Consider the following 12,427-nt stretch of genomic DNA (forward strand, 5'->3'; position numbering starts at 1 on the left):
GGCTGTCGTAAAAATCTGTAACTTAAATTTTTTTGCTCTTGCATTTATGTAAATGTAATATAGTGGTATTCACTTTTGGTTCTGATATGTTGTATTAAGTGGTTTATACAGGACATAATAAATGCATTAATTTACAAAACTTCTGTGAAATAAGAGCACTCTTTCAACCAGGGATTCACTTCCTACATAGTTTGTTTTTTTTATTTACAGAACACTTTTATTGACGTTACTCCAACACAACATTCACACAAGCCTACTGTACAACATTTCAGTGGTCATCTTTAAAACTATGTCCCATAGTAAAGGTTTGATTATGTTAATTTTAAAAGCAGGAAATGACATCATGCACAAAGTAGTTTTATGTTGAACATAAATAAAGGGGCAATGTAAAGAAGTGCAGGCAGATCAAACCATAGGGCAACATCCCTTCCTGGGTCTTACCGAACCTCTCATTCATCATTAGAATCACTTTATGCAAGTTTCAATTATTTGGCATCTGTTTAATTAATGAATTACACATAGGAACTGTATATGTTTTAACAAGTACCCAAAAGGCCCAATATGCTGTGTCCTGTCCTTAAGTCTGCTGTCTGGCCTTTAACAGAAAGAGAATACAAAGTCTCTGCATCCTTGAAACAGCATGAAAGTCTTATTTCTGACACCAAGATGTTTAGTAATTATATTCAATGGCTTGGTCAAAATAGCTAAAATGTTCACTTTCTTAAAAACACAATTGACAACATAAACCCTTTTGTCTAGATATGTGAAGCTCTTATACTGCCTATTGATGAAATATCAGCCTCATTAAAAATTTGAGAAAGGCACTGCAGTAAAAAGAAATGTTGGTATTGTCCTGCTACTAAAGCAACTCCCTGTGCCAAACATTTCGTGTCATCAACAGAGAGGGAGTAAATGTCTTAACAGAATGAAGTCTTTATTCGAATAAAAGCATTTAGATTTAATTTTAAAGAGCACCAGATTCACAGTGATGTGTTGCACGGTTTGGTGTACAAATGAGACCTGAAAGCAAATGGCATGGTAATGAAACAATTTTTGACGATACCCACCCTTAAAACATTTTTGCAGACTGTTTTCCAGACTAGGCTGTAACGTATTGTATAATGGAAAATACAGGAAATACAAGTGCTCAGACATGGGCTAATCCAGCATTGAACCTTTCCTCCGTACACTAATTAAGAGCAACCAGTGTTTCTGCACGTTTTAGCTAATTTACCACAAACAAATACTCGAGACCATTTTCAAGGCATATAATTGAACTGAAACTTAAAAAATGTTTTTCCTTCCCTCAAGGCGGACTCTGGTTTTCATTAATATAGTATGAAAACAACTTAAAAAGATATTTAAGATTGGTAATCCCTCAAAGTGAATATCATGTCTGCTTTAATGTATGCCAAACTTATGCAATGTAACATAACTTCAACAATAAAAACACAGGAATCGGTGTGATTGACTGTCACGGTGTACAACAAGTCTCAAGCTTCTGAAAGTTGCTGCCTGGAAGGTCGCAAAATCATTTAAAAAAAACTGAAGCGGCATGTTGGCAGAAACAAATTATAAATGAGACTTGGATTAAATTGGCTATAATGTGCAAAAACACTGGTATGATCCTTTAGCAAAACTATTGTCTTTCATGTTTTAGACGCAAGATTGATTATGAAATCTATTTAAAAAGTAAATGTCCACAAATATGCAAGACAAAGTGTGCAAACAGCAATCAGATGATGAGGGAAAACTGGGGGAAAGAAATGTAGTCCTTCAAATAAATACACATGCATTCTTCCTTTGCACAGATTTTTTAAAAGTACTAGAGAAGGCAGATCTTTTTTCTTTTTTTTACATTTGAGGGTCCTATGACATGTCAAAATAAAGTATTTCCAGCTGTCACAGTTTGGAGGATAAGAGGGAATTCATGTTTAGCTTGACACAAAGGCATCATGTAAGTGGGGGGGGGGGGGGTTGAGTAAAATCCATAAAACATTCCACATTTAATTAATTTATCTTCACTGAAACAGCAAAAAAGAAAAAAAAAAGGCATCCCATTGTTTTTGGTTTTAAGGCGGGGCTACGTTAGGCAGGGGAGGGAGAGTGCGTTTTCCAGAGAATTTTGCTATGAATTGAATTCTGTGCTCTGTCAGACCTCAACTCCTCCCAGTCCAGTCTGTCCCATCCATTCATTTGTCCGTCCTCCACCGTGCGGCCTATTTCAAGCGTTCAATGAGTTCCTGTGTGAGGCCCAGGTTGAGCAGCTGCATGGTGGGGAGTGAAGTCAGGTGGGGAAAGGCCTTGAGGAGCTTCTCCCAGCATAGCTCCAGCAGGCTGGGCCCAGCCAGCCAGATCTTAAACAGAGAGCCAGTTCTCTTGTTCTCATGGATGTTCACTACGCCACCATGGATATACATACAGCCAGCCTTGGGACAGAGTGAAGGAAAGAGAGGAAGATGTAAATATTATATTCAGTGTAGCGTTTACTACCGGAGGTTCTAAGCTCAGTTGACAAGTGATTAGAGTGATTAGTGTTGTACTAACTGGGGTGACAGCAGCACAGTGGAAGTAGGCCGGCTCAGGCATCACTGCTGGTAGTTTACTCCACTGGAAAGTCTGCAGGTTGATCTTCCACAGATCAGCTAATATCAATTCCCCATTGTAGCCTCCACAGATAAATACATCTACATCAGAAAAAACGAACGGTCAGATAGTGCTCACGTAGTAGATACTTTCAAAACATATGAGGATGTGATATCAGATATCAGGAGCACCAGTTTATCTTTGAAGCAGAATTACAGAAGTAGGATTTCTTTTCTTTTTTTTTTATCTGGTGCTATTGGTTGCACAGCGTGATTGAAAAGTTCTCACCATTTCGTATTTGTACACAGCTATGGCATCTCCTAGGAGCAGGGTACCCTGTCAAAAGCACACACATTTTAGACGGCTGTGAAAGAGAACAAAACAGGCTTAGTCAAAAGTGAGGTGCAGAATACAGACCTATTTTATCATGAGGTTTAGTTGCAATCTCCTCCCAGGAATTAGTCTCCAGATTGTAAGCATGTATCTATTAAAAAGACACAATATTTAGCAGTGATTAAGATTGAAACTGTGGCATAAAACTGTAATAAGCATGTTGAATTTGAGATTCTGTCTGGCACACAGTTAAATGTCTTTGGCGAGTATACCCTTAGTGGTGTAGTACCTTGTCCAGAGGGTAAGATGTCCAGGACGTTCCTCCTCCCAGAATGTAGATCCTCTGTCCGTCGTGTGCTATTTCATGTCTGTACCTGTGACACACACAATAGCACGCCATGTCATGGAATTTTACTTTGCTGAAAAGATCCTTTGTCCGGGTTTCTTCCTGCAGCGCACATTCAGGCGACATGAAGGCGTACCGTTCCTCGGGCAGGTCGTCTGGAGGGTTGTTGGGCTTGAGGTGAATCCACTCCCTGGTGGTCAGGTCCAGCCTGTGCAGGTCTGTGCTGTAGATGTAACCCGTCGTCCCTCCAAACACGTACAGGAAGCCATTTATAATAACCATAGCCTGAGGAATAAAGTGTCAGTCAGAGTTCTGTATATCCACTGTATCCAACAACCAGTCTCAATACTTCAAAACCCGTAATTGAATTTGACCCAGTGAGCAATCAAAGGAGTGCTTTATGAGGTTACCTGTCCATAGATTCTGTTGGGCTTCTTCCCCCGACAGTTGAGCAGTGACCATCGCTTGTACTTCACGTTACAAACATGTACGTCATTGCCATTATTCTCACCGAAGGGAATCCCGGTGCCACCGAACACCAGGAGGTTGTTGCCGTGCAAAACAGCTAAGAAAACAAAGCAACACCAAACTCAACATACAAACACATTAACAGAAAACTGGATTTTTTTCTTCTTCTTCTTTTGTGTATAAAATACTAATGGTACGTATTGAAATGTTCAAAACTATTAAATAATGTTTCACCTGACATAGACGCCAGCTCTGTGGGCATATAGCCCTCTGTTCGAATCTGCTGCCAGCAGCCGGTGGCAAAGTGGTACCTCCAAAGTTCCCTAAACAGTGGATAGTCTTCATTCTCTGAGCCGCCTGACTCATCGTAGTCAGGGTTGTACCCGCCAAACACATACAGGTTAGTGTTGTCCGCAACACAGCGATGCCCACTGCGGGCAGGGGGCATACGATGACCTGGAGAGGGAGGAACAAAGTTTCATAGGATGAGGAGGGGAGGGGCACACTAACAGAGGTACTAGACAAGCGTCACAACGTTGGGAAATCATGATAAGGCATTTATCAGTCTTCCTTGTCACAGAATGCCCCGACAGAAAGCAGGGAAACACCATACTGCACACAGGTAGTCACAGGGTCAACACTTGAACAAGCCCTGCCCTGAAGACAGACTTATTCCTTTGTGCAATGCGTTCACACCCAGTTGAATCTCAACTTAAATACACCTGCTTGGAGATAATAAGCCATAAAAAACCTTAAACGATACTTAAGCGATCGGCGCGTCCTCCTCATTACACTATACGGTGTATGTAGTGCAGTCCAAGTCAAAATGGCACTCTGCCACTAAAGCTGACAGACAACTCTATTCATATACGGTGCTGTATTTTAAAATACAGAATCAGACATTCACCACGTCATCTGCCAGGCCGACATGTTTTAGCTTGTGAAGGAAAGCTTTGCAAATAGCAGGGAATACAAAATGAACACAACACTAAGATGTTTGGCCTGGGGGATAAGCAGTTTTCTATAAACAGGTGCACGATGACAGAATGCAGAGCACATTAATCCAAATACCGGCAGATGCTTTTATCCAGAAGACTAAATAGTGCATTCAGACTCATTAGGAAGAAGAGCCATATTTGATCAAGCTTGGAGGCATAATCCTCCCAAATAAACAGCTAAAAGTGTGTTCAGAAAGGTACGCATGACCACGTGCTCGAAGGGAGTGTCACATTCACTTCTGACATGTGAGACAATGGTGTCTATCAGCCATCAAGGCCATTGAATATGTTTTGCAGCTGCCTGTCGATACCAGTCAGAGGAACCTGAGTTGCTTGGCCCCAGGTGTGACTGGCCTTGCCAGCTGCAGTCTATATCTGTGGTACACAACAACAACAACAACAACAACAACAACAACAACAACAAAACAGGAGAAAGAAAGCAGAACATGACCAGGATCTGTACCACAACATAACTCTAATACTAACAGCCAAATGGAAAACGTTAGGAACCAAAGACTCTCTTTCTCCACACATGGCAGATCTCAATCATGTCACGTTATGTCCATTGAGTACGATAGATGTTTAGTATCAATACTTGGTCCCCAGCCCTGAATCTCCTGGGAACACTGCAGGTCTATAAAACCTAATCAATGATCGTGTGTCAGGCCATATAACTATAACTAAGTTATCTGTGCAGCTGAAAGACACGTTTTTACAAAAATGTGAACGACTATGTCTAAGCTACCATTTTCATTCATTTAGTAACACGTACTATATGGTGGCTATACAGCTAATCAAAGATAAACAGGCATAATAGCTAGATGTTAGCTTGAGCGTTAAGCTAGCAATGTGAGCAGTAGCGGTTACGGGAAACGTTCCCATTCTTAACACGCAAAGAGGGGGGTACGTGGAGCAGCTGATCTCAGTCACACCGTGTTTATTTGACAGGCAGAACACGGTAACGGTAAGTTAAGACCTATCGTTAGCATGCTGTTCACCGACCTGCTAACGTCTCACCGTGCGGCGGCCTGTGTGTCAGTTTCTGGAATCTATTCAGCTGGTCTGGACTGCGAGCGCCTTCAGTGTCCGACATCGTGTCCCTGTTACAATCCAGCCCTGAAGGACGTCACATCGAATAAAAACAACATCTGCTAAAGTGCTGATAAAACATTATAAACCACTCCACATCTCAGTCAGTATGAAGCCATTCACAAATATTTACCCCCCCCCCGGGTCGTTTGACACTTGACCAATCAGGAGGCTTGTTATTAGGAAGTCGCGTCATTAGAAATGGGCGGGACTGCGCGTGTCGGCGTCCAAAACAACAACATTTGTTCTCTCTCTCTGTCCAAGTGCATGGTCCAGGGACCTGCAAGGGGTTTGGATATTATTCATGTGGTTCAATAGAAAGTCCAAGTGTCACACTATGAACTACGAACACTTGTAATATTAACACAGGTACTATTTCTTTAATCTTAGAAGGTAAACTTATCTTCATGTCATCAAAACACCAAATTCCCAGAAATGTTACCAAGAACATGACCTCAGTATCCTCACTGGTAGCTGTGGCCCACAATATCTGGAAAAAAACGCATAATAACAACTTTATGAAATAATATCAATGCAGTTTAGAATACGCTAGCCCTATTAAAAATGAATTGTGAAAAAGTGGGCAGCTGGATGGTTTCTCAGCCATGTAACAGTAGCAAATAACAAATATGCATTATTATTGTTTTTGGCAGTTATGGCGTACAAGGACTGCCTTGCATTTCTCAGTTCTGAATCATAAATGCTAAATCTTACTCTACAGATGTCACTTTTTTTTTTACCATTATGCTTTTTTCTAACCAGCGACTACCTTTAACTTAATGGCAGTGATGGCATCAATAACATCTGTAATTTTAGGACTGAAATTATCACAAACTCATTGACTGAGACCCTCAAGGGTGCAGGGGTTGGAAAAGAAAGCTTGAACGAATAATTGACTGGTGTTTTCAGTGATATACCATTGACTGATTCTAACTTTGAAAACGTGCGTGCACAGTGATAGTCGTGCAAGAAAAAAGAGGGAAAGAGCAACATCAGTCACCTCAACATCAGCAATGTTAAGATCTTTGGAGATGATTAAGTCCAGAGGGAGCTCCTTACTGTGTGTGGGCTACACATTTGGTCTCACCAAGTTTCAGTTAAAAACATCAAATTAAGATTGTGTTGGATAATCAAATCATAATTTCGAAATGATTTGCCTGCCAAAGACCTGACACGTGTTTAGGTTAAAATGTTAGTGTTATTTAAAGGTTTTTTTTGTGAAGACATGCTGTGAAGTGATATCAAATTTGATAAATCTGCAGATTCAGTTGAGTGCACTTTGTCCAGCATAATACTACAGCTTTTACATAAAGGGTCCTATAAATAATTCCTATGTCATTCCCAGTGTTATAAGAGTGCTTTAAATTAAATTGTATCTCCTTAGGAAATATATGTCAAAATGGATGAAAAATAAATTACGTGTAAAAGAATAACAGCTTTTAAATCTGATCCTGCTTTGTATACAGTAACTCATTATGTCAAATGAAAACAAACATCCTTCTTGATAAATATTTACAAATTAAATTCTGATTGGTAACAACAACAAAATTCAAATGATGCCGAGAGTGAAGAAGTCATGCAGGTCCAGTCAGAGCCGTTTATTTTGTATGATCTCTGTTGAGCCCACTCGTGTGCTGTGGTGGGGGTCTTACAAGGCGGAACGTTCAGTTCCAGGTTGTATTTTCCGGAGGACCACAGAGCCGATCATGGCGACTCTCGGCGGCAGTCGTGGGGATCGTCTCGGCAACACTAATCAACAAAAGTCTTCTTTTGCATCTCCAGAGAAAGTTCGCGAGCTCCTCAATGCAGGAGTGTCGTCCACGGATATCGGAACCAACAGGTGCATTTTTTTTTTTTAAACAATCGCGCGCTGTTTGTTAGATTTAAAGGGGCCGGGGAACAAGTTGACATTAGCTAATTTGGTTAGCCACTTAGCCTGGAAGCTCTGCTACTTTAGCCGCCTCCACTCAGCGTAATATGAAGAGGGACAAGTCTCCACAGATTTAGGAGCTTGTACGCCAGGAACGGGAGCTCGCACACTGTTGTTATTATTGCTTGTATTTAGTCTATATACCGGACAAATGTGTTATGGCAGCCATTGTGCTACTGCTCCCGTGCACAGTTCCAGATAAGGGGGTGGGGACCGAAAGTTTTACTGGAACGTGGTACCCTCGTTAGTTTGCTATTCACGTCTGGAGTGTTGTCCACTTGCTGCCCAGCCACCAGGGCTAGTTTCAATGCGTTTTGGTTTGACTTCCTACTGTGCGTTAGAATAGCCAACAGATCGTGTTAAGCCGAAAAGGGAAAGTGGAGGAGCTGTTTCATTCAGGTGAAATGTTGCGTAACGGCATGTTACCGCTCCCCCCTCCCCATGTCTAGCTGTGCAGGGTTATTAGGATCAATTAGGAATCTCGCAATGTACAGTACGCATAGATTTAATCAATTGCACGTTTTTGTTATTATTCAAATATGAAGCGTGCACGTGGAGACTGAAGATCTGTTTTTCTCTCCCATGTGGATTTCAGGGGACAAGGAAATTTGAAAGTTCTGGAAGTAAAAAGCAACACTCAAGTATCCTGTGAAGCAACGAACAAAGACGCCTTTTTCTCAAGAGTGGAATCTTATTCAATATCCTTTTGGTCCAGTTTGAGGAGGCATCCATGTTTTTTTTAAATATCTCACTATGTGATCACCAATGAAGACAGCGCCATGATTTTGATGTGTTTTGATATTTCACATAAACAGTAAATGTTTAGATGTCTTCTTTTATTCTGAGTAATAATGAATGTGACAGTACTTGCTTTGTGTCTGGGTGAAACTTTCCTTAGCGTAGCACTGTTTGAAATGGGCAGGAAAACCCCGCACACTGTCCCCTCTGATGTGTGCCAGATATGGCTGGATCAACATCGGCTGTGATATGCTCAAGTGCTCCAGCTGCCAGGTTTTCCTTTGTGCAGCACTACAACCGACTTTAGACTTTGAAAAATGTGAGCCAAGCTTAAATTTACAAGAAAACGACAAGGGCACACACACTTTATTTTTGGCACGGTTATGCTGATGATGATCCAAGTCTGCCAAGAAATGAAAGGTCAGGCAACTTGTCTTCTTTTTATTCAATAGATGGATGCCGCATTGCAGAGATAACAAGGCAGCTTCGGACGCAGCATGAGAAGTTTTGCCCCTGGCCTGACTTTCCATGCCCAGGTAGGAGCAACAACTTCCTATTGCATGTTTGTACTAAAAATATTATGTCATGTCATTTAAGCTGAATTGTCCCAGAGTTATCCACATGTTTATGGTGAACGTTGATGTCATTTCAGAGCGGTTCTGGCTGGTCCCGGCCTGTGAACCATCAGCACTGCTCACTGCCTTCTTAGAGCGCTTCCAGAGCACTTGTCTCCTTGTACAGCAGCTGCCTGCCATGAAGCCGGAGCAGCTGAAATCTATGGTGAGGCAGGAGAAGAGTCTTTAGAAGCATTACGAACACGTGTTCTTCCAGAAATCGCTTTATCCAGGAGCTTCCAGGAGATTATGGAAGGGACAGTCAGATTAATTGTAGCGTCATGTGTTCAACGATAAGAAAACATCATGTAAATGAATGTCCACTGTTTCTTTGCAGTCGTTGAATGAGGATGTTATCAGTGTCGTACTGCAGCTGATCGAGGACGAACAAAAAAGAAAAGGAGGTTCTCCATGTTCTGAATCTTTGGCTGTCCAGGTGGCTGCATGCATTGTTTCTCTCTGTGGCTGGGCTGCAAGGTGAGATTGACACCCTTTATCACACTTTACAATAACACTTGATATTGTCATAAACCAGAGTAAGCACACGTAGAAGCACATTTTAAATGTCAAATGTATCCTCAATGATGCACTAGCTACATGGAAGGAAATACAATGAATGGACATTTAGTTAACTGAGAAAAACATGGTACTTTCTCCCCGATTTTAAGATGTCTGAGCAATCAATTTCTCTTTCATAGCCCAACTCTGCACACAATGAACCTGCCCATCCTCACCTGCTCGTACTGTATGCGTAAGGTAGGCTTGTGGAACTTCCACCAGATGGAGGGAACGGGAGGCGAGGGAGACTCCTCACCAAACACTATAGGCCCGCCTCCTCAAGCAACAGGTCCTGCCCCAGCAGCCCCGCACGAGGGCCTGGGGGACCAGCCTGCTTCTGCCTCACCCACCCCTGCTACAACTCCATGTCGCATGAAGCTGAGGAGCCAGGACTCCACCCGCTCTGACCAGGCAAGCTTTCAGCGAAATAAGCTAATATGCACATATTAACTTGAGGCAGAATTACTTTACTTTGTGTATAACAATGGCAAGGGGAATCCACCGGCCTGCTCTTTTTTAACTGGTGTGTGTGTGTGTGTGTGTGTGTGTGTGTGTGTGTGTGTGTGTGTGTGTGTGTGTGTGTGTGTGTGTGTGTGTGTGTGTGTGTGTGTGTGTGTGTGTGTGTGTGTGTGTGTGTGTGTGTGTGTGTGTGTGTGTGTGTGTGTGTGTGTGTGTGTTACAGAGTGAGGGAACCTCCTCCCCCGTGTCTTTGCGTGCCCGAAGCAGAGACTCGCCAAGCCCCAGTGAAGAGCTGCAAAGTCCTTCGCCCAGGGGCAAAAGGTCTGCAACTCGCGGGAGAGGACACGGGGACAACTCTGGATCTGATGGCGCTGCCAGCCTGCATCCCCCTCCTAAACGCCTGTGCCTCTCATTTGGCGGCCATGTAAGAACTAACATTACTGCCGATTCCACACATTGTTTTTTGCAGTACTAGGGCTGCACGTTCACTTTTATAACTTATTATAAAGTGCCACTTCATCATTAAGACCAGTTTAAAGAGTAATATCACTATTCAAGATAGGGCTGCACAATTCATCATTCATCACAATGTTTACCTCTATGCGATCTCGTTCTTGCATGACAGATTTTTTGCCACATTTGCAAGAAAATCCGTGACATGGAAGTCAGTGCTCCTAGTGTCTTTTATACGTACACAGGTAGAGGAGGCATCCATTATTCCAGGGTGACGAGTACCATCAAAAGCACCTAGTTTGCAAGCAGTGATTTGTCAGTCCTAGCACAGGTTAACCGCTATACATTTATGAAAACATTTGAAATGCCGTCACATCAACATACTACTTACTTTTTCAGGATGGGCTCCTGCACAGGAATACGTTTGACCCCCTCGCTCAGCACAGAGACTGGTGTCCCTGGATCTCTGTGGGGAAGGAGAATGTGGATCCAGGGTCAATCCCCTGTTTGGATGGAGTCTCAGCGCTTCATCAGCAGGGCTGGAAGGCTGCTCTCGACCTCCTCATGCCCATGAGGAAGAACTCCAGTACAGCAGGGGGTAGTCCAGGACAGGCGAGTCAACAATTTGTATTCTCACCCAAAAACATCGTGCTAATTTCACTCAGCTATGTCGCTTTAGTTTAAACAACATCTGACATTTCTCTACGCTCTCTTTCCTCCCAGGGCCCCCGTGACAAGTCTAAAAGGGTGTTTGCTATATTCCGTCAGTGGCAGGCATCCTCCTCTCCATCTCAGTAGACTGTTTCCATCCAAACGGCATCACAACACTGAATTGATGGACTGGCCTGCCCTCTTTTTTTTTTTGTGGTGCAGAGTCGGTAGTACCAATGACGGGAATGTCATATCATATAAATGTATGCCATCCCTGAAAGTTGTGTTTACAGTCAAAAGTGTCTCTGGAGGAAAAGAAAGTGGATTGTGTCTTTAGGCAAATGAATGAGTGTCTTCTCTGTGAACAGTGAAATATGTGAAGGGTGCCTGTGTGGCTATAAAACCTTTTGAATTGGGATGTGCAGATATTGAGGCCTCTTTAGGCCTTGTATCATGTGTATGCGCAAGACGTCATCAAGTAATAGGACACATCTCAATGTATAGATTGGCCACAAACAAGGCAAATACTATTTTTAACCTCACATGAAGTCTGCTTCAGCAGGACGTCATGACATCATGATAGTCTGGATTTCTGTAGAATACAAGAGGCAAGAAATCCCTTATTATGGTGCGAACGGGCCAAATGGCTTGACACTGGAAAGGCGATGTTTACCTTCAATGTATTTGGAGTCAATTTAGGGAGGGGTCAATGTTTAACCTCAGACGAGCATAAGAAACTGTGAGGAATCATTTTTGTGTACCATTGTGCGTGAAAAAGGTAATGTGGATATGAGTTCTCTTTTGAATAGAACAATCCCTTTTCAAGTAGTGAAGTGTTATTTTCTTTTGCAATACAATAAATCTTTATTGTCCACCTGGCGCGGTCCTGATTACTGCAGGCAAGTAGAACTATGTGCCATAAACTTCAAACCTGTTTTTAATTAGATTACGGATTCCTTCACTTCCTCCTTGCCTTTGTGTGCGTCTCTTAATGCAGTCCTTTCTATCTTGCATGTGGTTTTATCTTGGAGTTTCCTAAAAGCGTTTAATAAAATGCTCTTCTGAAAGTTTGTTTCACTTAGATTTTTGGTCCACTGACATTTCAACTTAAGAAAAGATGAATTAGAATTTAATAAAATGATTGTATTGTTAATAAAAGGCAAATATATACAGTACAGTAAGGTATGGCTATCGCACATATTTT

The 12,427-nt window shown here is 42.2% G+C and overlaps 2 protein-coding genes across 3 annotated transcripts; one reads left to right on the plus strand and one right to left on the minus strand.

Annotated features, from left to right (window-relative positions):
* Nucleotides 1-301: 301 nt before the first annotated feature.
* klhdc10 (kelch domain containing 10) lies at nt 302-5,932 on the minus strand. 2 transcript variants are annotated; one of them, XM_079184134.1, is made up of 9 exons: nt 5,749-5,932; nt 3,968-4,189; nt 3,676-3,830; nt 3,402-3,550; nt 3,209-3,293; nt 3,004-3,070; nt 2,875-2,922; nt 2,548-2,687; nt 302-2,429 (listed from the first exon to the last, which is right to left on the minus strand). In XM_079184134.1, exons 1-9 carry the CDS (start codon nt 5,822-5,824, stop codon nt 2,220-2,222), a joined length of 1,152 nt encoding a protein of 383 aa, XP_079040260.1. In that variant the 5' UTR covers nt 5,825-5,932; the 3' UTR covers nt 302-2,219. The 2 variants fall into 2 exon arrangements, with proteins under 2 accessions (XP_079040260.1, XP_079040259.1); XM_079184133.1 differs by having other exon boundaries at nt 5,734-5,932.
* Nucleotides 5,933-7,525: 1,593 nt separating this feature from the next.
* zc3hc1 (zinc finger, C3HC-type containing 1) lies at nt 7,526-12,097 on the plus strand. Its single transcript, XM_079183386.1, has 10 exons — nt 7,526-7,660; nt 8,346-8,448; nt 8,657-8,807; nt 8,941-9,024; nt 9,141-9,268; nt 9,440-9,579; nt 9,801-10,071; nt 10,343-10,543; nt 10,972-11,184; nt 11,296-12,097. The coding sequence occupies exons 1-10, from the start codon at nt 7,527-7,529 to the stop codon at nt 11,368-11,370; spliced, it is 1,500 nt and encodes a 499-aa protein (XP_079039512.1). The 5' UTR covers nt 7,526; the 3' UTR covers nt 11,371-12,097.
* The last annotated feature ends 330 nt before the right edge of the window (nt 12,098-12,427 follow it).

Source organism: Pholis gunnellus, assembly GCF_910591455.1.
Source record: "Pholis gunnellus genome assembly, chromosome: 22".
NCBI lineage: Eukaryota > Metazoa > Chordata > Actinopteri > Perciformes > Pholidae > Pholis > Pholis gunnellus.

Excerpts from the sequence above, each read along its gene's own strand:
- klhdc10 (XM_079184133.1), bottom strand. The coding sequence starts at position 5,824 with ATGTCGGACACTGAAGGCGCTCGCAGTCCAGACCAGCTGAATAGATTC. Across the intron at positions 4,190-5,733 it reads GCACGGTGAGACGTTAGCAG|GTCATCGTATGCCCCCTGCC; the intron begins GTCGGTGAACAG and ends CTCCCTCTCCAG. Across the intron at positions 3,551-3,675 it reads CCAACAGAATCTATGGACAG|GCTATGGTTATTATAAATGG; the intron begins GTAACCTCATAA and ends TTTATTCCTCAG.
- zc3hc1 (XM_079183386.1), top strand. The coding sequence starts at position 7,527 with ATGGCGACTCTCGGCGGCAGTCGTGGGGATCGTCTCGGCAACACTAAT. Across the intron at positions 7,661-8,345 it reads ACGGATATCGGAACCAACAG|GGGACAAGGAAATTTGAAAG; the intron begins GTGCATTTTTTT and ends TGTGGATTTCAG. Across the intron at positions 10,544-10,971 it reads GCCTCTCATTTGGCGGCCAT|GATGGGCTCCTGCACAGGAA; the intron begins GTAAGAACTAAC and ends TTACTTTTTCAG.